General features: G+C 46.2%; 1 protein-coding gene across 1 annotated transcript in view; it reads left to right on the forward strand.

Annotated features, from left to right (window-relative positions):
- Window positions 1-19,848, forward strand: part of LOC144825032 (uncharacterized) — a 418,697-nt gene extending 398,849 nt beyond the window's left edge. Inside the window, exon 3 of the mRNA XM_078683941.1 lies at window positions 19,733-19,848. Within this exon, the coding sequence (XP_078540067.1) occupies window positions 19,733-19,834 (102 nt within the window). The 3' untranslated portion in view covers window positions 19,835-19,848. The remainder of the gene's footprint in view (window positions 1-19,732) is intronic.
- The last annotated feature ends 6,528 nt before the right edge of the window (window positions 19,849-26,376 follow it).

Genomic DNA, 26,376 nt, shown 5'->3' on the forward strand with positions numbered 1-26,376 from the left:
GCCAAATGAGCATAGCGAAGCGGGATTCTTCTCACTTCCTGTAAGGATTGCAGGCTGGTTCCACAGGAGCGTCAGGAATCCGAAGAGTAGTCCACAGCCTTCCCCTACGGTCTTCCGACTCTATCAAGCACTAGAGTACGAGAGACACGCCAGGGGAAAACAGGGAAACAAAACAAGGAAAGAAGGGGGGAGACAATGATGGCTGATGGAATTCTCCAGTAGTGAATATGGGGTACTTCAATGAAGGTAACAGGAAAACAGGAAGGCTGAAATGACAAAAGGAAACAAAACACTCTAGCTCTACTCCAATTAAACGGGATATTGATTATACATGTACATAAACATATCACGTACCCCAGGTTCTTAATATGACTCTGATTAAGCAGATGAGGGTGGAAGTAAGGTACAGCGTCTGGAGCTATAATAAGGATGACACAGTTATTGAAAGGAGCACTAAAATCTAGATGTGGTATGTTCGTTAGCACTCTAATCAACCCCTCTCTTACTTCGACTATCTTGGAACTGCCTTTGAAGACCCCTTCGTTACAGTCTGGTACACAAAGAACCTTCCATTCAATTCTTCTGCAGATGTCTTTATGATTTATCACCATCTATGAGAACCAAACAGAATCTATACAGTCTATTCACATGTAGCAATAATAAGGCAAAAGATTGGTAGCGCATGAACGCTCTTACCGTGATTCCCTGTAGTGAGGAATAGAGGCACCCACCCAGATCCACGCAAGAGTGCCACGAAATACAAGGACAAGGTTTCCAGTAAATAATGGAAAAAAGATGGTGGTAGCTCCTGGAAACAGGGACCTTGCAGGTAAGGGGGGGACAGACCGGGGATAGGAAAAATAACAAGGAGAAACCTAACTGTCTAACTATGTAAAGGAAAAAAAAGGAAAAACACCACACCGGACAGCGGAGCACAAACCCGGCTGTCTGGCGTAAACAGAAATATTGGGAAGCAAAAAAGGGAGACTAGTCCCACCGGATGGCGGAGCAAAGCCCGGCCGCCGGGTGGAACTGAGTGTCAGCGCTATACTCAGAAGTTCACAAATGAGCCGTGAACGTGTTCTCCGCAAAACAGAGAACGGAGCAGTGCCCGGCCGGATGGCGGAGCGAAGCCCGGCCGCCGGGCGGGGCACAAGGAGTAGGGGAGAGGAGAGCCAAGAGCAAGTCGCACAGAGCAATGCCCGGCCGGATGGCGGAGCAAAGCCCGGCCGCCGGGCGGGGCACACAACAGAGTACGCCAAAGGCAGAAAGGCGCCGTATAACCCAGAGCGTATGCGAGCCCACTGATAGTTGGTGCAGGGGAACGCTACACGCTGAAACAGCGGACAACAGCAAACAGAACCAAGAACTACGAATACTGGGAAACAGGAACGGAACCGGAAACAAGGGAAGCTTGACGCAGGAACGTGAAGCGTCGATCCCTGTTTCCTGGTTCCTTACATACCAGGTTTCTTAAAGGGACAGCGTAGGGGATTCTCAAAGCATGACAGTACACTCCCCCCACAGTGCTCCCCACCCGGTTTGGGCTTGTCAGGGTATCTCCGGTGAAACTCTCTCAATAATCGAGGGGCATGAACATTGGCCGCAGGTTCCCATGTGCGTTCCTCTATGCCATACCCTTTCCAATGGACCAGGTATTGCAATGCTTTCCTAACCACCCGGGAATCGATGATAGCCCCAACTTCAAACTCCTCCGAATCATGCAGGATAACAGGAGCAGGTCTTACAGGCACCCTAGTCCCCGGTTCAACCGGTTTGAGTAGCGACACATGGAAGACCGGATGGATCTTAAAGGAGGGAGGCAGGATGATCTTGATGGCTACAGGATTGATCACCTTCTCCACCTTGTAAGGGCCTATGTATTTAGGGCTAAACTTGCGTGGACCCCCCAAAGAGAGATGTTTAGTGGAGAGCCAGACCTCATCTCCTGGTGTATAAATGGGTTCCAGTCTCCTGTGTAAGTTTGCCCCTTCTGTGTATCTCACCTTTGCCATTTCTAGATTCTCTAGTGCTCTCTTCTGTACTTCGTGTAGGTGTTCTACCCTGTCTGAGGCAGCCGGGGTTGGACAATCAGTAGGGATTTCTGCGGGCAATAACCTGGGGTGATAACCATAAGAACAAAAGAAAGGTGAGAATTTGGTGGAGGAGTGTGTGCTTTGGTTGTAAGAGATTTCAGCCAACCAGACCAACTCATCCCATTCATCCAAGGTTTGCAACGTCTGATTCCGTATGTACTGCTCGAAACACTGGTTAACCCTCTCCGTTTGTCCGTCTGACTGCGGATGGTGACTGGACGACAAACGGACATCAATGTGGAGAAGGGAACATAGACTTCTCCAGAATCGTGACACAAATTGTGCCCCTCTGTCGGACACTAGGACAGAGGGAAAACCATGTAAACGGACTATGTGCTGCATGAATATGGATGCCAACTCTACAGCTGTGGGCAGGCCCTTTAAAGGCACAAAATGAGCCGTCTTAGTGAACAGGTCTACTACCGCTAACAGTGTATTGTTCTTCAGTTTTGTGAGTGGTAGTTCTACTATGAAATCAAGAGACACGGTATGCCATGGGCCTGCAGGTGAAGGTAAGGGCATAAGAAGGCCCACCGGATTGAGACGTGACACCTTAGTCTGAGCACACACACAACATGTCTTCACATACTGTTCGATGTCTTTCAACATTGTAGGCCACCAAAAACGGTCACGCACAACTGCAATCGTTCTCTTGATACCGGGATGACCTGCTACTGGATGGGAATGATACCACTTCAGGACCTGTTCCTGTAGCTCTCCCGACGGTAACACCACTCCCCCTTGTACCCGTACCAGTCCTTTTCGCAGCGACATTTCCTGAGCTCCCACCACTTGCATCATGTCTGCTGCTACTTGACTTGCTCTAACCTGTGATAGGAACATATCCTCATTTTGTACAAGTCCTATGATGTTAGCTCGGGGAATGATGTTGACTTGCTCTATGGGGTCTGCAGGAATATCAAAACCCAACCGAGACAGGGCATCCGCCTTGCCGTTTTTTCTCCCAGGTCTGTATTGGACGGTGAAGTCAAATTCACTAAAGTATTGGGACCAGCGTAACTGTCTCATGGATAGGGCTTTAGCAGATTTGAGGTACTGGAGGTTTCTGTGGTCTGTATATACTACAGCAGGATACCTAGCCCCCAAGAGATACTGTCTCCACTCCTCAAACGCTTTCTTAATGGCCAACAATTCCTTATCTCCTATGGCATAATTGTATTCAGCAGGGGTGAACTTATGTGAGAAGAAAGCGACCGGATGGCATTCGCCAGTCACCGCATCCGCTTGCGACAGTACACCACCCACCGCCACTTGAGAAGCATCCACTTCCACTACAAAGGGCAATGCAGGGTCTGGATAACGCAAGACAGGAGCGCTTGTAAACGCCTTCTTCAGCAGACGAAAAGAACTTTCTGCTTCATCGGACCACACAAAGGGAACGCCCTTCCTCAACAGTGCAGTGACAGGTGATATCAAGGTGGAGAAGTCACGGATAAACCGTCGATAAAAGTTCGCTAGGCCCAGAAAGCTTTGAATTTCCTTTACTGACCGAGGAGCTGGCCATGCCAACACTGCCTCTACCTTGGAGATATCCATGCTAAGGCCTCTAGGGGATACGACATATCCCAAAAAGGGTACTTCTTTAGTGTGAAAGGTACACTTTTCCAGTTTGCAATACAATCGGTTGTCAAACAGTCGTTCCAACACATTGCGAACATGTTGTTTGTGATCTGTCAGGTTACAGGAAAAGATCAACAAATCATCTATGTAGGCAATTACATAGATCTCAAGCATGTCCTTCAACACCTCGTTGATAAAAAATTGAAACGCCGCAGGGGCGTTGCATAGCCCAAAGGGCATCACGAGATATTCATAAAGACCATACTTGGTGCAAAAGGCTGTTTTCCATTCGTCACCCTCCTTGACACGCACAAGATGGTAAGCTCCACGTAGATCTAACTTGGTGAAATATTGGGCATTGCGTATCTTGTCAAGGAGGGAGGCGATGAGAGGCAGGGGGTAACGGTTCTTGATTGTGACATCATTCAACTTCCGATAATCTATGCAGCATCGCAGACCTCCTTCACGTTTCGGAATGAAGAATAAAGAAGAAGAGGCCGGGGACCGTGATTGCCGAATGAACCCTTTCTGAAGCATGGAATCCAGATAATCCCGTAGATACACATTCTCCTTTTCCGTAAGGGCGTAAACTCTGCTGCAAGGAATCCTAGCTCCTGCCTCTAAATCTATGCGGCAGTCATAGACTCTGTGTGGGGGAAGAACCTCAGCTTCCTTAGCATCAAAGACTGCTTGTAGATCTCGGTAACATAGTGGTAAGGGAGTACTAGGCTCATGACTGTTGTGGTTCATACTCAAGCCTTCTACAACTGCCCCTGCTACGGGTGAGGATACGACAGAAGGAAAGGTGACTGTAGACGTTTCCCAATTAATTACAGGGTTTTGGGTTCTCAACCATGGGATACCTAGTAATACTGGGAACTGTGGTGAACAAATTAAATCGAACACCACTTCTTCCTGATGATCGGGATCGATAGTCATGCGAATAGGACTGGTACATTGGGTTACGGGGCCGGAAATAAGCGGACTACCGTCTATTGTGGTAACTGTACTGGGTGTCTCTCTTGTAGTATAGGCTACCAGATTTTCTTTTGCCCAATCTTGATCCATGTAATTTCCAGACGCCCCCGAATCGATCATTACCAATACATGTAGACCAAGCGCCCCCTGAGTCATATGTACTGCAATATATAGATGGTTCGTGGGAGTGGTGTTAATCTCAGAAGAAGAGACTGTAAGACCAGACCTACCTGGGTTCCTTGTCTCACAAGAACCCAGGCTTGCTAGTTTCCCTGTACCTTGGATTGTGTGGCTTTGGGTTTCACCGGGCATTCCCGCAAAAAATGCCCTGCTTTACCGCAATAAAGACATAGTCTAAGAGCTCTTCTCCTCTGTCTCTCTTCTACAGTCAAAGGCCCTCTGACTACACCTATCTGCATAGGTTCGCAGTCTTCTCCGGCCTTCTCAGGGGTGCTCTTTTTCTCTTTAGTGCTAGCGTATCGGTATTCATGTTTCCCTCTCTCTTTTCTTCTTTCTTGGCAGCGATGATCAATCTTTACCACCAAATCTATCAAAGCTGAACAGGAAGTGGGAAGGTCTACTATTTGAGAGAGAGCGTCTTTTAATTCCTCTCGCAAACCCCTATAAAACATGGTACTCTGTTTTGCTTCAGGCCATTCAGATTCGACCACCAAGCTACGAAACCTGGTTATATAAGATACCAAATCTTGAGTACCCTGTTTGAGGTCTAGTAACTCGGTGTCAGCAGAATGTGTGTACATGTGTCTGTCGAATAATTTGCGGAACTCTCGCCTAAAAGCCGGGTAACTGTGTAACAAAGGATCATCCCTGTCAACTAATGGAATTGCCCAATCTGCAGCTGACCCGCTAAGATAAGAAATCACAAAGGCTACCTTGGCCTGATCAGAGGGAAAACAAGCTGCTTTGCAAGAAAAGTGTAATTGACACTGGCTAAGGAAGGCAGCGCATCGTTTTGCGTCTCCTGTAAACCTCTCAGGTGGTGCCAGAGGAATGACAGGGGGGGTAGTCACTTGTACTACTGATGTACCCCCTCCAGAGGCTCCCGAGGGCTGCTGTCTCTGGAGGGTGTCCATCCTTGCCATTAGGGTTTGCGTTTCTACTTGTAGATTACCTAACATTCCAGCTAGGTCTGCTAGGGTCACTGCTTCGAGATCCATGACGCTCGGGCAGAACGTACCACTTGGGCTTCACGTTCTGTAAGGATTGCAGGCTGGTTCCACAGGAGCGTCAGGAATCCGAAGAGTAGTCCACAGCCTTCCCCTACGGTCTTCCGACTCTATCAAGCACTAGAGTACGAGAGACACGCCAGGGGAAAACAGGGAAACAAAACAAGGAAAGAAGGGGGGAGACAATGATGGCTGATGGAATTCTCCAGTAGTGAATATGGGGTACTTCAATGAAGGTAACAGGAAAACAGGAAGGCTGAAATGACAAAAGGAAACAAAACACTCTAGCTCTACTCCAATTAAACGGGATATTGATTATACATGTACATAAACATATCACGTACCCCAGGTTCTTAATATGACTCTGATTAAGCAGATGAGGGTGGAAGTAAGGTACAGCGTCTGGAGCTATAATAAGGATGACACAGTTATTGAAAGGAGCACTAAAATCTAGATGTGGTATGTTCGTTAGCACTCTAATCAACCCCTCTCTTACTTCGACTATCTTGGAACTGCCTTTGAAGACCCCTTCGTTACAGTCTGGTACACAAAGAACCTTCCATTCAATTCTTCTGCAGATGTCTTTATGATTTATCACCATCTATGAGAACCAAACAGAATCTATACAGTCTATTCACATGTAGCAATAATAAGGCAAAAGATTGGTAGCGCATGAACGCTCTTACCGTGATTCCCTGTAGTGAGGAATAGAGGCACCCACCCAGATCCACGCAAGAGTGCCACGAAATACAAGGACAAGGTTTCCAGTAAATAATGGAAAAAAGATGGTGGTAGCTCCTGGAAACAGGGACCTTGCAGGTAAGGGGGGGACAGACCGGGGATAGGAAAAATAACAAGGAGAAACCTAACTGTCTAACTATGTAAAGGAAAAAAAAGGAAAAACACCACACCGGACAGCGGAGCACAAACCCGGCTGTCTGGCGTAAACAGAAATATTGGGAAGCAAAAAAGGGAGACTAGTCCCACCGGATGGCGGAGCAAAGCCCGGCCGCCGGGTGGAACTGAGTGTCAGCGCTATACTCAGAAGTTCACAAATGAGCCGTGAACGTGTTCTCCGCAAAACAGAGAACGGAGCAGTGCCCGGCCGGATGGCGGAGCGAAGCCCGGCCGCCGGGCGGGGCACAAGGAGTAGGGGAGAGGAGAGCCAAGAGCAAGTCGCACAGAGCAATGCCCGGCCGGATGGCGGAGCAAAGCCCGGCCGCCGGGCGGGGCACACAACAGAGTACGCCAAAGGCAGAAAGGCGCCGTATAACCCAGAGCGTATGCGAGCCCACTGATAGTTGGTGCAGGGGAACGCTACACGCTGAAACAGCGGACAACAGCAAACAGAACCAAGAACTACGAATACTGGGAAACAGGAACGGAACCGGAAACAAGGGAAGCTTGACGCAGGAACGTGAAGCGTCGATCCCTGTTTCCTGGTTCCTTACATACCAGGTTTCTTAAAGGGACAGCGTAGGGGATTCTCAAAGCATGACACTTCCTTCCTGAGGGATACGGGATGGTGTAAAGAAAAAACCAAGGCATAAAGCTGTCTATAACAGAAAGGATATTAGGTTCGGGAGCTGGGTGGCTCAAACATCTAATAAGTGTCCAACGTAGTCTAAACAACTTGCCAAGAAATTCTCTGAAGGGATTCAGTCCGTACGAATTGTTGTTTGGAACTAGGATGTAGTCTTAGATCTTGACAGTCAGACTTCAGTGGTGAAAGAAAAAGGCTTTGATATCAAAGACCGTTTGGCTATTTTGCAGGACTTAAACGAAACAAGAAAAGACCTGAGCAACATAAAGTTGAAACAGCAGCCAACAACCACTGAAGAACCACCACCTGTCCCAGCAAGACCTGTCTGGATTCCAAAAGTCGGGGATCTAGTCAGAGAAAAGATCGCGGTAAAGAAGGAATTTGGGCCTTCTTACAGAAAAGCAGTTCCTGTCTTGTCCATCAACGGGACAAGATCAGTTGTACTACCGCCGCTTGCTGGTAAAAAGGAGAACCGAGTTGTATCCATCGACCTGGTAAAACCACAATCATGTGGCCGATAACAAACAGTAGGCCAAGTGGACTCCCGATAAGTAGTAGAACACCAAGGTTTGCTACAAGTACAGAGGTGCTAACTAAAAGGCTAATCACATTCGAAACGCCTACAGAACAACAACAAGGACTATGCAACAATGCAATGGACCTCACACCTCTGAAAACCCAAATAAAAACATTTAGTAGAGACACACCAACATACAATGAAGTAACAAATGAATATGCTGAAGCTGCAAGAAACAGTAATCCTGAAGCAATTGGAACAATAGACAGAACGGCATCCGGCTACTTCATAAACTTCAATGATTCCTCTGAAGACCTCAGTGAATCAAAGACACAGCCATCAACAAAAACCCTTAAAGACAAAGCTAAGGAACTTTTGAAACAACTGAAAGAAACCTATCTGATTTCTCCATGGATTGAATTTTGGGTGTCCTTTGGTGTATTTATCCTCATACTTTGGCTCATCATGGTACTATGTTTGGGACGCTTCATTGAGGGAAAATATGCAAAAATGGACACAGCAAGCCAGAAAATCAACTTGATCCTCAAGCCACACACGTCTTCACACGTCGAGAAAAGAGAACTTTCTTCAGTCAACTTCACAGCCAATCCTATACCGGGTGGGGTAGCATGGGACAATACTGACTATGAAATTCATGGTCCGGTTGAAATCCTCAAATATCCACACCAAATCAAGATCTCGTTGAGTGACTTTGTAAAACCAAACTCATTTGCTGATGATTGGGACTTTGAAAGTATTAATGACATGATGTCTGACCTAGTGATGTCTGCTAAATTTACCAAACATGATTATTTGCAGGGTTCGTCTAATTATGATAGTATGTACTGCTACAACCACTATGGTAACCATTTTCTACATAAATCTGCACAACCTAGAAATGTTTTAAATTATAATCAATCGGAACATTGTGCAACCCCTCCAAAAGGAAGCTCAAGAACCGTTTATGACAAATATTCATATTTTTCAGGGTTCAATACAAGTAAAGCTGAAACATTTTATTTTAAATTGTCAAATAAGACAGGAACAAAAACCATGCTTACAAACACAAAATTGATATATTCGGACTCATTTTTTGAACAGATGAATACATTTGGTTTTGATTATTGGGACAAAAATGTGGAAGTAATAAGTGTTTGGGGTACAAGAGAATGGCAAGTTCAGGGTATAGAATCATTGTTTAGAGCCTGCATGATCCCAGAACAAATTATATTCTTGAATGACACTATTCAACAAACTACCTGTCTTGGATTAGCCAAAATCAAAGACTTAAATAAACCGTCTATTCCAAAGCCAACTATGAACAGCAATAACTCTACAGATGAAGAGATAGACGTAAACTATGTATTAAACCAAAACAGAACAAATCCTGATTGGAAACAATGGTTAATCTGGCCCACAGATACTAATAACTGTCAAGACAGATTCCTGAACAAAACACAGGGGTTCACATTGACCAGGCAGACCCTAGATATTCCCAAAGACAACACCCAGGGATAATCACCACCTACAGTGTGGGAAAACTCTGCCTTCAATGGCTACAAACTTCCAAACTGATAGAAATTAAGCAACACCTAACTTTACTTACTGATGGTGCTGACTTGCGTGATTTCATTATGGGACCGCGCAAACAGCGTCAAAAACGCTTCATAGCAGCCTCTATATATGCAGCTTACAACGAGGCCTGGAAGATAACTCAAATTGAGACAGCAGAAAGTATACGGGAAATTGACCGTATTAATTTGGAAAAATCGCTTTCTGTAGTGGACAATGGGTTAATGACTCTGTCCTCCAGAATTTTTTCATTGGACAGTATTGTGTCTTCAGCAATCGACATAATATCGCAAGACTTACTGTTGTTACAACACGGTCAGTCTCAATTGCGTTCTATTGTACAGCTTGGCTGGACGTTACAAAACCTGCGTTCAAGCTATGTGCCTTGGCGTTTAATCAACACAACGTCACTATTCAATATCTTTAACCTTACTGATATACAAATCAGTATGGCACAAAAGGGTGCTGATTATACAATCCTGAGCATTGAGAAACTCGAGAGATTACCATTGACAATGTCAGAACGACCTGTCATTGAATGGATAATACATGGGATAATTAATATTCCAATATCGACTTTCAGGTTTCAATACTGCCAAAAATATATACAGGCTGGCATGTCCGAAAAATTGGGAAAAGGGTACATTAAGACAACATGGAACTTGCCCTATTCACATGCATGTGTCAGTAATAAAGGACAGAAAGTGTTTCTTAGTGGCAATAATTGTGCGATGTCACTAAGCGGTACACTTCTGTGTAATGGAATTAGTTTGCATGGAGCCTGTGAAGGGAACTCAAATAACCTTTCATGTCACCAGCTAGGCGCACCTGCAACAGAGATAGAACCATTCTTTAAAAGACTCTATAACGGGAGTTACGTTCTAATTGTGGATCGCAGATGTTGTAGTCTACTGCCCGGGGTTCCTTATCTCGTAAGTACGACTGCGAAGGTCATGTGCTGTGGACGCTTATTGTTCCCCAGCTCCTTTCCAGACAGGGAGGTAAGGGCATGGCCTAACTTGAAAATTACTTCTATTCGAGTTGATACTTTAAGCAGAATGAAAACAGTGCTTCTTCAGACGCCGACCAGGCTCACGTCATCAAAAGAAACGTATGATCTCCTAGTCGCAAGGACGACTGCAGAGATTCACTCATTGCTATCATCTAATTCCCCCATACATTTCGCAGAAATCCTGAATGAAATCTTAAATATTTCTAATACCAGTGGAGTCTCAAATGTATTTAAGACAGTATTTTCGATGGCATTAACACCATTCAAAGCCATACTGGGTATTTTTCCAGACTTCGTCCATTCGATTTTTGGCGGACTTCCCCTCATTTTGGGACTAATTGCAGGAATCCTATTCTTAGTCCTTATATTTCGTTATGGCAAACCATGTCACAGACAAAACACCTGCGACAAGGGAAGAAACAATCCGAGCCATTGGATACCGGGACCGGATATCAAAAATCCTGGGACTAACCCGGCTTAGAGACCTGAACATGACTTGGTTTCTTTCATTTCGGCCGATATGGCAAAGATGTGTTTTACCTGTACTAAGGTGCATGCTGTGCGGAGAAGAATGCGTGTTGGACACCTGTCTGACGCTACAATCGGATGCGCCAATGGATGCAGAAACATTGTTGGGTCCGGTAACGGCTCATGCATTGTGCTGCCCTCAACGGCTGCCAATCCTGATGACGGCATTCGTGGAAACTTCACCACTACGATTGAGGGGTAGTGAAGATCAAGATGAAAGCAGCATCGATCAGGTACGACCTTCTGTCAGCAATACTAATCAAAACGTCAATGGAGACAATCATGCACATGAATGCATGGTTACATCTTATTCCGAGTTAGTGGAACTCTCACAGGAAGCTGTTGACAGCTTTTTCAGCAGTCTCAATGATATGATGTTCTCACCAGAGCAGAAATAATGACTCTTGAACAGGCTAGCACACGGCGTTCCCGACACCTTGAATTTGGCCTTCAACTTTAAAAATAAAGTAAGCAAGATCAACATTTCCTCCAGTCCACGGACAGCAATTTTTTTAGCAGCCCCAAAATATTTTTTTTACGATTTTTCGGGACACTTATCTTCTGCTTAAAGTAAGAACTATTCTTAAAGAACTAATTTCTGTTTTTAGAAACTTCATAGACATTAGCTGCCCGCTGGTATGTTCGTAAATGTTTTTTGAACTGTGATGAAGTGGTCTCGAACCTTTCTTCTGTATTAAGAGCCATTTCATGTGTAATTCTCATATACAAATTAGTAATAATGTATACATATGCGTGATTACTTTAGCATTATTCTACAGCTTGAGTGCATATAGTACATGTGACTAATTTTTTTCTCCCGTATATTACATAATTTCGAAATGCATTATGTGTATTTTGGGGTGGTAAGGTATACACGATACTCTACAGTGTGTTTTACTATGCCTAGATTCGTAAATATGGCCATAGTTAGCGTGGAGTGGGTGTGATGTATTCCTATAGGTTCTGTATCGATCCCCCTATTCCTGACCCTGTTCTGGTTAACAAGTTAACTAGCAGCCATCCCATGATGCAGAAGCCGTTATATGATTAAGCCACACCACGGCACAGGAACACGTTATCTGATTAGGTCATAACGCTTGCCATCTAATTAGACAAGCAATATTCCTCCAGCCCCTGATAAGGCATACGGAGTTCTCAAAACAAATCAAACCTATGACAACCTGGGAAAAACCCTGCGGCCATTGTTTTGATTTCACCGAGAACTTCAGCAAAAGAATGTGCTAACGACCAGTTCGTATGACATCCTTATTGACGTATCTATGTCCATCCTTACGTCAATCTCGGCACCTTACAGGTATAAATATTACCGATATTGCCTTAAGCAAACACACGCGGTGGTGACGAGATCGGAGCAGCGAGACTTGCCGAAGCCCAGCAGAGAGCGAAGCCCGCCGGCGCTGCCCCGCCTTCCTGACGCGCTGAGAACGAGACGCTGCCTTTCTCCTGCCGAGAAATCCAGCTCCGGTGCTTCCGAGCAGCCCTTGCAGGCAGCCTGGAATATCGAGACCAAAGATGAGAGATACCATCCCTCAACCATCCTAGATTCAAGGTACAGAACTGAATAACCCCTTGCAGAGAATTCTTGAATCAGTCACTTGGCAAAACAAACTTAACTTAAACTGCTACTTTCTATCCCCGCCCACGTATTAGGCTTAGGTCAGGTACACTGGGGTAGGCGTAGTTAGAAGCACCAGTTGAGTACGATTAGTCAAATGTTTATATGTATGTATCTATTTTATCCATTTTAAACCACCATATGGCTTAGAAACCATATAAATGTTTTTACAGTATTATTTTATACTTCTGCTTTTATTGTATGCACTTTACTTAACCATAAGTATTGCAATAATATCGATTCATTTCTCTTGTACGAGAAAAGAGACTGATCAATAAATAACATCTTTTATTGAACACGCCCGTCTCTTCCTTTTCTCTACAAACTGGTGAAACTAAGAATGCACGTACTGACTGAGTAAAATAAGTTGTCTTTTGTTTTCACACGACTCTATAGATACACTCTTGATTAGGGGAGAGCAAAGTTGTCATGTTCTATGGTTGTCAGAAACTAAATCCCTTCTTGTCTATCCAGGGAGGTTCAACTCCTCCTTGCCTATTCGAGAAAGTTTCTAGTGAACTCTGAGCTAGCTGGCAAACCCAAAACTTTAAGTCTAATATCGACAATAGAAGACCTAGTTAACGTCTGGTCTAGGCCTATACTATTGAAGGTATTATTCCAATGCGCAGAGCCTATTGGGATAATAGGAACTACACTACAGTTTACCATGCAGGACAGAAGGTGTGGGTGTTGGAGCCAGTGGCCCCAGCAGCTCTCCAAGACAAGTGGTCTGGACCCCATACCATCATTGAGCAAAAGGGAGAAGTCACCTACTTGGTGGACATGGGAACTCCCAGGAGCCCCCAGATGGTGCTTCATGTGAATAGGCTCAAGGCATTTGTCAACAGGGAGGACATGGTGTTAGGAAGTAATCACCTTGACATGCGAGGTTGCTGAGCTGTGGTCTTTTTCCCAGGTCCCTAAGACCAAACAGCTAGTACTTTTCAGACGCTCCCTTAACAGTGAAAAGAGGCACGGCAGAACGTAGCCTTTGCTTGGCTTCCTGTGAAATTCAGCGAGTCTCCTTGGTCCCTTTCCAGCTTCCTTGCCTTCAATTCCCTGACCCTGCAGCCGCTGGCTGGTCGTCTGCTTGTGAGAGTGTCTGTGCCGACCTTCGGCATTTCTTGTATTCTTACGCGAGAGTTTACTCGCGACTACCCTTGCCTTTCTCACGCATTTCGCGGGCGTTATTTTGCCCGGTTTCTTTTTTCCTCGCTTCTGTTGTATGAAAGTAATACCTGGCGAGTTCTTTGTTGTTTAAACCCTCCTGTGAGAGTGAGCGCTCCGCCCTTGTCTCCTTTTAGGGCCGGGTGTCTCTCCTCGTGTGTGTGTGTACTGCTCCGCTGTTTCTGCCCACAACAGCCGGCCGGTGCTCCTCACATCCCCTATTTTTGTTTTCTTTATTTGTCTGGTGTGCATGTCCCTCGAGAGTTCTCCTCCTCATCTCCAGTCACCCATTATCCAGCTTCCCTTTCTTGAACTCTTCGAGGAAGTCTGCCTACTATACTAGTGGGGTAAGCACACCTGAATAATCACGCATGTCAATGTCTCCTGTATGAAGGTTAGTGAAATAAGGATATATTGCCTGTTTTGCCTATTTTGTTTTCTAGCCTGGACATCCACCTACGACTCCTGCTATACCCTGCATACCCCCTCGTATGAGGAGACTGGTGGACACTCCTTGGGTAATTCCCTCATACTTTTAGGGGACAGTAGACAGGAGTGCGTTTCCATTCGCATTCTTGCTCCTGTGTCCTGGAGGTGTAGGGATCAGTCTTCGCTCCCGTGGAAACTTGGTGACTAACCTGACACATGGGCTTGCTCATGGCCACAGATGAGGGGCAGGAGGAAGAGAGTGACCCTCTCCCAGACCTGCTCACTCAGAACCCTGATGATGGGTCAGTAGATGGTGTAGTCTTTTCTGACAGCCTCACTGGACATCAACAAGAAGATTGTAAACAGGTTCTTCAATCCTTCAGGCAAATGTTCTCACTGACCCCCAGTCAGACAAACTGGTGCACCCATGAGGTGGACACTGGTGACAGTCTGCCTGTCAAGAGTAAAATCTACAGGCAACCTGACCACGTCAGGGACTGCATAAAGAAAGAAGTTCAAAAGATGTTGGAATTGGGAGTCATTGAACCCTCAGAGAGCCCTTGGGCTAGTCCTGTAGTTCTAGTGCCAAAACCTCACACCCAGGATGGTAAGAGAGAGATGAGGTTTTGTGTAGACTACAGGGGTCTCAATGCTGTCACTAAGACAAATGCCCATCCAATACCTAGGGCAGATGAACTGATAGACAAGTTGGCTTCTGCAACTTTCTTAAGTACATTTGACCTAACAGCTGGTTATTGGCAGATCAGGTTAGCTGAGGATGCCAAGGCCAAAACAGCATTTTCTACCCCAGGGGGTCATTACCAATTTGTGGTGATGCCCTTTGGTTTGAAAAATGCACCTGCCACTTTTCAAAGGTTGGTGAACCAAGTTCTCACTGGGTTGGATGACTTCTGTGCAGCATATCTAGATGATATTGCTGTCTTTAGCTCCACCTGGGAGGATCACCTGATCCACCTGAGGAAAGTTTTGGAGGCCCTGCAAAAGGCAGGCCTCACTATCAAGGCTACTAAGTGCCAGATAGGGCAGAGTCAGGTTGTGTACCTGGGCCACCTTGTGGGTGGAGGCCAGGTTCAACCATTGGAGAGCAAGATACAGGCCATAAAGGACTGGGCTCCTCCAACCACCCAGACACAGGTCAGAGCTTTCTTGGGCCTGTCTGGTTACTATAGGAAGTTTGTCAAAAATTATGGGTCCATTGTGACACCACTTAATGACTTGACAAGCAAGAAAATGCCAAAGAAAGTTCAGTGGACAGTTAGCTGTCAGAAGGCATTTGATGACCTAAAGCAGGCCATGTGTACTGCACCTATTCTCAAGAGTCCTGACTACTCCAAAACCTTCATTGTCCAAACAGATGCATCTGAGTTGGGTGTGGGAGCTGTTCTATCTCAACTGAATATTGATGGTCATGACCAGCCCATTGCTTTTATAAGCAGAAGGCTGACCCCTAGAGAGAAACGTTGGTCAGCTATTGAGAGGGAGGCCTTTGCTGTGGTTTGGGCCCTGAAGAAGTTGAGGCCATACTTGTTTGGAACTCACTTCAAGATTCAGACCGACCATAAGCCCCTCTTATGGCTAAATCAGATGAAGGGTGAAAACCCCAAACTTCTTAGGTGGTCCAATTCCCTACAGGGGATGGACTTTACAGTGGAGCACAGACCAGGGACTGACCATGGCAATGCAGACGGTCTCTCCAGGTATTTCCACTTAGAACAGGAAGACTCACCTGGTCAAGGTTAGTTTAATGTCCCTAAGTTTGGGGGGGGGGGTCATGTAGGAGAGTGGGGTCTGCAATCCTATGGTCACCCCAGATTTTTGCTTTTTGCTTCACTGGTTTACGACTTTCCCTGGCTGTGGGCCTGCTAATCAGACCCACAGCCTAGCTGTTCCCTCTCTAAATTAACAACCATGTACTTTAGGTGCATTTACCAATTGGTACTGGGCCACCTTATCAGTCCCTGTACCCAGGGCATAGGTGTAACCAGGGCCTACCAGGGGCTGAAGCATGTATTATGCCACCCCTGGCTGGCCATCTAAAACTGACACAACTGGCTGCATGACAGCTGGGGCAAGGTGGTGTAAACACCCTTTGCTGTAGATATAGTATACCTATATCTAACACTAAAATGGACACATATATTCCTATCAGTCACTCCTATGGAAGGCCTTATCAATCCTGAAGGCAGAGTGCTTGGAATTATGTGAGATGGTGCTCTGGCATGAGCTGAGCCCGTTTGCAGCTTGCGGACCAAGTCCTAATAGCTGTTCCATGATAACGCTATACCATATACTCTTAAGTGCATTATCAACCTCGCGGTTAAATGCTAACTCTGGTATAACATTATCAAAACATGTCGAGTAAGGTGTCATACGAATTGGAATACTACCCCCTCGCACAATTCTGGCAACGGGGGTAGCATTCCACCCTTCTAGAGGGGCACGACATGTATGTAACTGTGAACCCCGGTTAAAGTTAACTCGAGCCTTGGCATCACAAAATGGATGCTGCCACCACAGACACAAGTCTGACCTCCTGCTGCTGGGAGTCCTTCCAGCGAGGGCGGCCTGGACAAAGGGTTTCCTGCCTTGGGAGGTGCTAGCACCACCCCAGACAGGATTTTGTGTATTGGCTAGGACAGGCCTGAAAGGAATGAGACATGCCCGGGGCACACAAGGTGTCCTGTGCATACACCGGTTCAAACCAGTTGCTGGGGCATCCCTGCCCCAGCTCTGGCGGGAAACCGGACAAAGGATAGGGGGTGTAACCACCCCCTTCCTCGTCCCACCCAGGGGAGGGACCTAGTCAGTAGTGGAGCCCCCTTTAGGAGAATAAAGGTAGGAGCTGGTCCCATTCCAAATTAGATTATCCTGAACAATTCTACAAGAAGAAACTCTGGACTTCGACGTTCTGCTCCACAGAAGACTGAAGAATCTCCCTTGTGGACAAGGAGTGTCCACCCTGCAACTGAAGGCACCATCAAGCGTCCAGCGGCTTCACTTTGTCGTCTTCCCTCGAGGATCCAGACTTCAGAGCCCGACGAGACCCGGATTCCCAGACCTCTCCGACCTCAACTCACCTCTACAGCAAAGCTGAGACCTGTGGGTGCGACGAGACACGTGGGACCGGCCATCTTGAACGAACCTGCACTTCGCTTCCAGCACAACTCCTGAGGTAAACTCGACCAAGTGCTCTGGGGATTGAGAAGCCCCAGCCTGAGCAGCCCCTGTACTGAAGATCAGCCCTCCAGCATCCACGAGATCTGCGTGGGGCCCTTCTGCTTGTTTGCTGCTCGACGCGTTGTCTGGTCACTTGCCGGCTGGCTAGTGGCCTCCTAGACGACGAACCTTTGAATCTTCACTGCTGGTCTGGTTGCTCCAGACTGGCCCTTGCTCCCTTCCAAAAGAGGGGCACCCCAGATTCTCCTAGTCCGCACCAGACGCCTTTTCCACTCACCGCGTGGGTTGCCTTTGCCAAGGCCTGTTGACTCCAATCCCGGATCCGACACCGCCGACAGCGAGAGCCTGCGTGGGACAGCTCGTGCCTCCATCCTGGTCGTCAAAGACACCTCCTGGTCCACGTGGCTGCAGAGTCAAGCGTCCACTTTTCACCTGATCGCGACGACAGCACCTGGTTCCTTCCTGGTTCCACACCGGTCACTGGCTAGTGACTTTGAACACTGTCCCCTCTGCTTTCAGGTCCTCTTCTTCACCGATCCACCCTTGGATCGCACCGGACATCTTCCTCCTGGTCGCCTGCAGCATCTTTTCTTTCAGGCTCCATTGACTTCAACGCGAGAACCCGACACACTTTGGCACCTATGCACCCGCAGCCCGTGGGTGAGGTAACGAGAGCATTTCAGTGCTCAAGGGTAGTCTAACTGTCCTAGTGTCCAATTCCACAGTCGTTGTTGTCCTAACTAGTCAGGATTGTCCGTACTTACCTTTTACTTGAACTGTACTGTCCATAGACGTTGTTACGCATCTCGCGTGTGAGTTCACACTCTGCACACGTGTTCCGTGGGCCTCCTATTACTTACCTAGAGTTAGGGTAGCGTGGTCCCATCGATCCTACAGCCTCTGGACAGCTCCATTCCTTTTATCGACTTTCACATTCCACTTACTTAGTATATGGTTTGTCGTGCCCCTAGGGCACCATTGTAATTTTGTGCAACTTGTCGTATTTTTCGTAAGAGATTGTCATGTGCTTAGCCCTCTGACCTCATAAAGAGTTCAGAGGTGTTGTTATTAATAAATATACTGTTTATTTTCATAACAACCTGTGTGGTGTCCTTTCATCTGGTATTCAAGGGGTTATATTGTGGTAAAACAGCTGGCTTCACATGCCAAAAGAGTTTAGCCTAAGACTGCTTTGTCCATGCTACCATTAGGATAGCTGGTCTATAAGGTTGACTTACAACCAATCACCATAAGGGTTGTTTGGACTGATACAAGGTGATCACTAGAACTAGTGAGCATCATATATCAGGCCAACTTCTCACAGGTCCGTTAATAATTTCAGGTCTGCTATATCTGCTGGTCACGATCATGTTGAAGGTAAACCTGTGGGGATGCATCCCCTGGTCTGTAAGTTACTTAAAGGGGTCCGGGTGGCTAATCCTCCTCGGCCTAGGTATTCCACGTTATGGGATGTTAATAAAGTTCTCACTCTGTCAGAATCCTGGCCCGACAATGTTGACCTTTCCTTGAAGCAGCTTTCTGCCAAGCTTACTATGTTACTCTGTCTTATTTCATGTCGAAGGGTGTCAGATGTCAGAGCCTTAGACCTAGCTGGTAGGATGTTCTCTCCACAGGGTGTTTCCTTCATTATCACGAGAAGGACTAAGACTATGTCCAGGTCGGTGGAGTATCCCGCTTTTCCTCACAATAACAAGTTATGTGTTTTACAGTGTTTAAAAGTGTATGAAAAACGTACTATCTCTCACAGGGTGGACCCTTTGGGTCAGTTGTTGATTTCTGTTCAAAAACCATTCAAGCCAGTTGCTGCTGCCACTTTAGCTAGGTGGGTCAGGTGGATTATGTCTGAATCTGTCATTGATGTTTCTGTTTATGGTGCTCACTCCGCTAGAGGAGCTATGGCCTCTAAGGCCTATTTACTAGGGTCCCGCTTAGAGGACATTCTTAAAGCAGCTGATTTGTCGTCAGACTCAATGTTTAAGGTGTTCTACCACAAACCTATTCCTCATGTTTCTGATGCTGTGATTGATGAGCTTTGAACCAGCATAATCAGAAGCCTCTGGTCCTGCCATAGAATACAAAATGTTCTAGCTATCGCTACAAGAATTTTAGATTCTATTAAGGACACGGAGGCAAGGATTATCCCACCCGTTGGGACAGGTATTCAACTGTAAAGTTGTTTTGATATTATGTTGTTTAACAACTTTATGCCCACCCAATGAGAAATGTAGTTGTGGGCTCCTTTTCTCAACCTTGTTTTTCTATTATAGGAAATGATTCCAACAAAAGTTGAGTGCCTTCTCCGGATGGAGTTGACGTGCCTTCAGGATGGAAGCGGACGCCTTCGCTGGTTTTGGATTGTTCTCCGTTGAGAACCTATTACAGGAACTGTTAATTTCTCCGTTGAGAATTCAAAGACGTTGTTGGTTCTTATGGGACTACTTCGAACAAAGAAAGAGGAGGCAGGATTAGTGTCTCTCTACTTTGTATGCTTGTTCATGATGTGATTGGACGTTACATTGGAGGCGTGGTTGAAAGCCTCATGGATATTGTAGTTTTTTACAAATGTAGTTTTACTTTCATTGGCTGCTGTGTTTGGCAGTAAAGAAATGAGAAAGCATAATCCTCGCCTCCGTGTCCTTAATAGAATCTAAAATTCTTGTTGCGATAGCTAGAAAATTTTGTATTGCGCTCCTGCGCTGTACACAAAGGCAGAGGACTGTGGGCCAGAAAACAAGACCGAGCCGATAGCTCGAGCCTCCACAAAAGCAAACTCTCAAAATTAAACAGATCAGCAAGTCTCAATCTGGATGAGACAAACTCTGGCCTGGAATACAAAAAATAAATGGAGAGATTTACAGCAGGCAGGGCGTTTCCCAACAGACGTCCGTACCTCACAGGAATTAGCTGAAAACAAACCGCTAACCCTGCTGTCAGCTGTGTGATTTAAACAAATAAAAGAAGCACAAAAAGGCGTCTCCTCGCGATTACAAATAACCTGCGAGTAGAATGAGGGAAATAGCGGAGTGAATCACACTCGCTATGAGGGAGGCTTGAAGAGGAATCGAGGCGGTGAGGCGAAAGGGAAATCAAGGCTGGATACTGGGGGCAGGTAGAAAGCGCGTCTTCGCGCTGGAAGGAATAATTAGTATTAGCAAGGTCCCAGTTTAAAGATCACTCCACGGGCAGACAAGAATTCGAAAGTTCCAAAGGTTAAGAGGTGCAGAGACAAAGGATTACACCACTTCTACGACTCCAACAGATTCTCGGCAAGGTAGCAAGAAGACTCAGGAATCCAACACAGGATAGCGAGGCGGGACACAGCAAACGCGGAAAGCCAAGCATTAATTCACTGCAGCTGCTGTCTTAAATCCTTCCTGTCACCTGACCAGTCCCTGGCAGCATGGGAGAGTGCACAACCTCCTTTTCTCGCTAGATATTCTGGGAGATGTAGTTTTAGTATCCCACAGGAAGCTCGACTTCTGACAGGTAGAGCTGACCTGATCTTACTTGACCTATCAGCCGCTTTTGGTACTGTGAATCATGGGGTACTCCCGCAATGGCTGAAGCAATAGGAATCAAAGAGGCCACTCTAACCCTTCTCACCTCATTCCTGAATGCAAGAGAAATTAATGTGTGCTGGGACAACTTCAAATCGGAGAGATTTTCCCTCCCCTGTGGAGTCCCCCAAGGCTCACCATTGTCGACCAACATTATTAAACATCTATGTTAAGCCTCTGGCCAAACTAATTAGGGCTCACGGTTTCTGGTTGGTAATCATATGCCGACGACACACAGATTGTTATTTCCATTTCCTCAACTGTAGATACTGTGGCGGGAAGATTCCAAATTTGTATTGAGCATATTATGGAATGGATGCATAAGAATGACCAAGAATTAAACACAGATATAATGGAGGTCATGGAGTTTGGAAATGGACCTCCATTCTGGAATCAATCTTGGTGGCCGGCTGTGGCAGGGATTTGCCCAGACCCGGTGGCAAAAATGAGGAACTTGGGATTTCTGTGTGAAGTCCAGTTAAATATTTCAGGGCAGATTAACCTGGTGACGTCATCCTGCTTTTTTCTACTAAACATTTTGCGTAAAATGCTGCCTTTTATTTCATCAGACCTTAGAAAAACGGTTGTAGTCGCTTTAACTCTCTCTCGAATTGACTATTGAAATGCACTTTCTCTAGGCGTTGACAAACGTCAACTGCTAAAACTGCAATCACTGCAAATGGCTGCAGCATGAATTTTGCTCAATATTCCTAAATACCACCATATTTCTAGCAGCATCAGGAAGCTCCACAGGCTTCCAGTCAGGCAGCACATTGAGTTTAAAGTGCTATGCCTGGTGCATAAAGCACTCTACGATGGAGGGTCATTGGACCTACCAAAACCTTTTCAGTGGTAAACCCTCAGTCTGAATCTTAGATTGGCCAGTAAAGCCTTGGTTCAGGTTCCTAAAATCAATAAAGCAAGATGGGGAGGTAGATGCCTCTCCTATCGAGCTTTGAAGTTCTGGAATGAGCTACCGACCCATATTAGGCTTCAATCTACCAGACCCCTGTTTAGGAAAATGGTCAAAACCTGGTTATTCCCTACTCAGGAATGATCCAGTACCTCCCGGTCTCTCTACTCGCTTCTTTCTAAACCCTAGCACCAAGACGCGTCAGCATTCGTGCTCTCTACAAGTTCTTTACTTACTTATTTACTTGTCACCATAACCAATTCAGACCTACCACACTGAATGAGAGCTTTCCTGCAATGCAACCATCATACAGTGATATAATTGCAAATGTAAACAAAATTATAGTTTCACAGCAAAATACTATCTTTCCTAACAGGGCTTAACAAGGATTCTCTTAGTGCAAATCTTTTATATTCATAGTTTGTCAGAGTAGGAAACCAAATTCAAATACTAAGCCTACTAAGGTAATGTGTGAGATTCCAAAAACTACCCTTATGCTTTCAATCTAAGAAATACCATTTCATTCCATACTTAAATGCCCACTGACTTTACTATATACTTTTTACAATCAATGTGCCAGGCCTACTGCCTTTATCGCAACTTTTCACAGTAAACAGTCAGGTTTATGGCATTTACCATTGACTTGTCACTATGTCCAACTCAAGCCTTCTGTATTGAGTGTATGCTTACCAGATGGCAAGTATCCAGGTGTAATACTACTCTATCCTTGACACCTATTGTCTTTTTAAAAAAAAAATTTTTTTGAGTTCAAATCTGCTTTATTGCATAAGAGGAAACGTAATACACAGCTTATTTCGCCTACAACCCGGAGGCCGGCAGCAGAAGGAGACGAAATTTACACAGCCCTAAGGCCGGCATCCCGGAGGTCCGGCGGCATTGCATATAGGTGGAAAAAGGTATTTACACAGCCGGTGTTGCAAGGCAATTAAGGATGAGCAGCAGGAGAACAATGTTTTTTTTTTGGAAGGTTTTTTTTTGTGAGGAACAGAACAGCTCAACAGAACATCCCAACGATACAGTAACTCAGAGGCTATTCATATCTACATAGCAGGATAAGTGACACACCTATTGTCTTTAATGCATACTTTTTACAATACATAGGTCAGGCCTACAAAGTTTGTCATAACGTTTCATAATAAACAGATCAATCCTATGAAACTGGCATGCCTTTTCCCAATGAACAACGAGGGCTTTACCCTTTACCACTGACTGTACATCTTACCCAACACCGGCCTATTTAAGTGCACATGAACTGGTAACCATCTTATGTCCCTGGGTGTCCATGAAATTCATTAATAACAAGTAAGAACCACTGGGCTGTGCCTTTCAAATCTGTCCAACAGTGCTTATCAACTATTTCCACCAAAACCCATTGACGCATCGAAAGGCACAATCTATAGTGCACCCGTGGTGTGAGGTGCAAAATGTATTTTATTTTTGGTTTTACTAAGGGGAGTCTTTTAGATATCAAGTACTAGCTTTGCTACAACAACAACAAAAAAACAATACAAGCAACCTGTTTAGTAGAAGAACACGGCCCAATTAGGTCCTGTACTCATGAGAACCAATATTTTGGTGGATCCTTAAGTCACTCTCTCAGTAGTTCCCTAAAATCTTTTTTGCTGGTCACATAAGGTGATGCGACAGTTGCACTCTCAATCCAAAAATCCATGTAGATTAGTGTAGCCCTGGGCATCCCATACTGCTGTCAAACACAAAGCTACTCTTGAAGTCTAACATTTGTGAAGGAAGGAGAGGGTGCTGGGACTGCAATACATTCCTATTGACTGCCCTGCTACCATCTTTGCTGCTGCTAGAGAAAAACAAACATTGTGAATTATCTAGTTATCTAAGACACTTTAACACCATTATATGTGGGCCCCCAAACGTTCAAGATCAGGCAGCCGTACTACTGGTGGCTCAGGCAGCTGCACGAATAAACAAAATGATCACACCTGTGGAGGAGCAGCATTATTTTGGTGGAAACACACAACCTCTGCCCTATCTAGAGATGTACTTCCCAATCTAAGGATGTACTCCTCACTACCAACATGTTATTACTGAAAGCTCTTTTTTTTGATTGATCACATGGTGTCTGGTGACAGCTGGGCTGTCAAACCAAACCTTAAAATGGCAGCTCAAAAGCTATCGATGGTCAATCTTCTTAAGGCCCTTGGGTTCAAGCAAGATACTTAACTAAGCTAAGCTATAAAGTTGTGATACCAATGGTTCTTCAAGGTATGGCAACTGCTTCATTCCATTTGGACCACGCAGTAGTTCATTTTTAGGTCTCGCCTGTCGATGCGCATGCGCACCGAGCTTGCGAGACTATTGGGGCTTAAACAGTCTTTAACCAACTTGCAAGGAATCGTGGCGATTCCTTGCAGTGCCCGTGAAATTCAAGCTTAATGCGCATGTGCATTGAGCGTAAAAGCGCGTGCACATGCCCCCAGCCGCCTGCTTGCATGTATTTTCCCTCAGCCGCACTCCTCCCACACCCCCGCTCCGCCCCCTCCCCTGCCTGCCGTGTCGCATTTCTTCAGTTCCCTTAGCCGCACTCCAGGCCCCTGCTGCTTTCACACACTCATGCCGCTCTCCCCGCTCCGCCCCCTCCCCTGCCCGCCGTGTCGCATTCATCCCCCCTCCCCTTCTCTGCCTTTCCTCCGTCTTCTCCCCCACAGGCAACAAGAGGCTAGTTCACGACGCGCGTCCACATCACAGCCTTCAGCCTCCCTCCCGCGGGCAGCTTGGCCTCAGGTATTCACCCCAGCGCGACTTCTCCTCCCCCCTAATTACTTGCCTGCTGTTTACTTCTTTCACGGCAGCTCTCTCGCACATCAAAGGCTGCCCCCCACGCCTCGCAACAGACTTCATTGGAATGCGCTCCATGCATTCTCCCCTCCCTTTCAGCCTCTTTCCCAGCTCCAAGCCGGACCCTCCTTTCTCACCTCCTCTTTCTTTATTTACAGGGAGAACTTGTATTTTTCCCCGAGGCAACCAGTTCTGACACACACCAACTTAGAGCTTGACTTGTACTGACGCTGTCACCCCAGCAGACATGCAAGCATCAGATAGCCACAAGCATCAGACATATATATTCACCCACTCTGCTTCAGTCACCCACTCTGCTTCAGTCACCCACTCTGCTTCAGTCACCCACTCTGCTTCAGTCACCCACTCTGCTTCAGTCACCCACTCTGCTTCAGTCACCCACTCTGCTTCAGTCACCCACTCTGCTTCATTCACCCACTCTGCTTCAGTCACCCACTCTAAATCTTTCACCCACTCTAAATCTTTCACCCACTCTAAATCTTTCACCCACTCTAAATCTTTCACCCACTCTGCACCTTTCACCCACTCTGTACCTTTCACCCACTCTGTACCTTTCACCCACTCTGTACCTTTCACCCACTCTGTACCTTTCACCCACTCTGTACCTTTCACCTTCTCTGTACCTTTCACCCACTCTGTACCTTTCACCCACTCTGTACCTTTCACCCACTCTGTACCTTTCACCCACTCTGCACTTTTCACCCACTCTCTACCTTTCACCCACTCTGTACCTTTCATCCACTCAGCACCTTTCACCCACTCCGTAACTTTCACCCACTCCGTACCTTTCACCCACTCCGTACCTTTCACCCACTCCGTACCTTTCACCCACTCTGTACCTTTCACCCACTCTGCACTTTTAACCCACTCTGTACCTTTCACCCACTCAGTACCTTTCACACACACTGTACCTTTCACACACTCTGTACCTTTCACACACTCTGTACCTTTCACACACTCTGTACCTTTCACACACTCTGTACCTTTCACACACTCTGTACCTTTCACCCACTCTGTACCTTTCACCCACTCTGTACCTTTCGCCCGCTCTGTAGCTTTCAGCCAGTCTGTACCTTTCACCCACTCCGTACCTTTCACCCACTCCGTACCTTTCACCCACTCTGTACTTTTAACCCACTCTGTACCTTTCACCCACTCTGTACCTTTCACCCACTCTGTACCTTTCACCCACTCTGTACCTTTCACCCACTCTGTACCTTTCACCCTCTCTGTACCTTTCACCCACTCTGTACCTTTCACCCACTCTGTACCTTTCACCCACTCTGTACCTTTCACCCACTCTGTACCTTTCACCCACTCTGCACTTTTAACCCACTCTGTACCTTTCACCCACTCAGTACCTTTCACACACACTGTACCTTTCACACACTCTGTACCTTTCACACACTCTGTACCTTTCACCCACTCTGTACCTTTCACCCACTCTGTACCTTTCACCCACTCTGTACCTTTCACCCACTCTGTACCTTTCACCCACTCTGTACTCTGTAACCACTCACACCCACGCAAGCCCACTATCACCCACGCAACGCCACTCACCCACGCAACGCCACTCACCCACGCAATG

Source organism: Lissotriton helveticus, chromosome 3_1, assembly GCF_964261635.1.
Source record: "Lissotriton helveticus chromosome 3_1, aLisHel1.1, whole genome shotgun sequence".
NCBI classification, from domain to species: domain Eukaryota; kingdom Metazoa; phylum Chordata; class Amphibia; order Caudata; family Salamandridae; genus Lissotriton; species Lissotriton helveticus.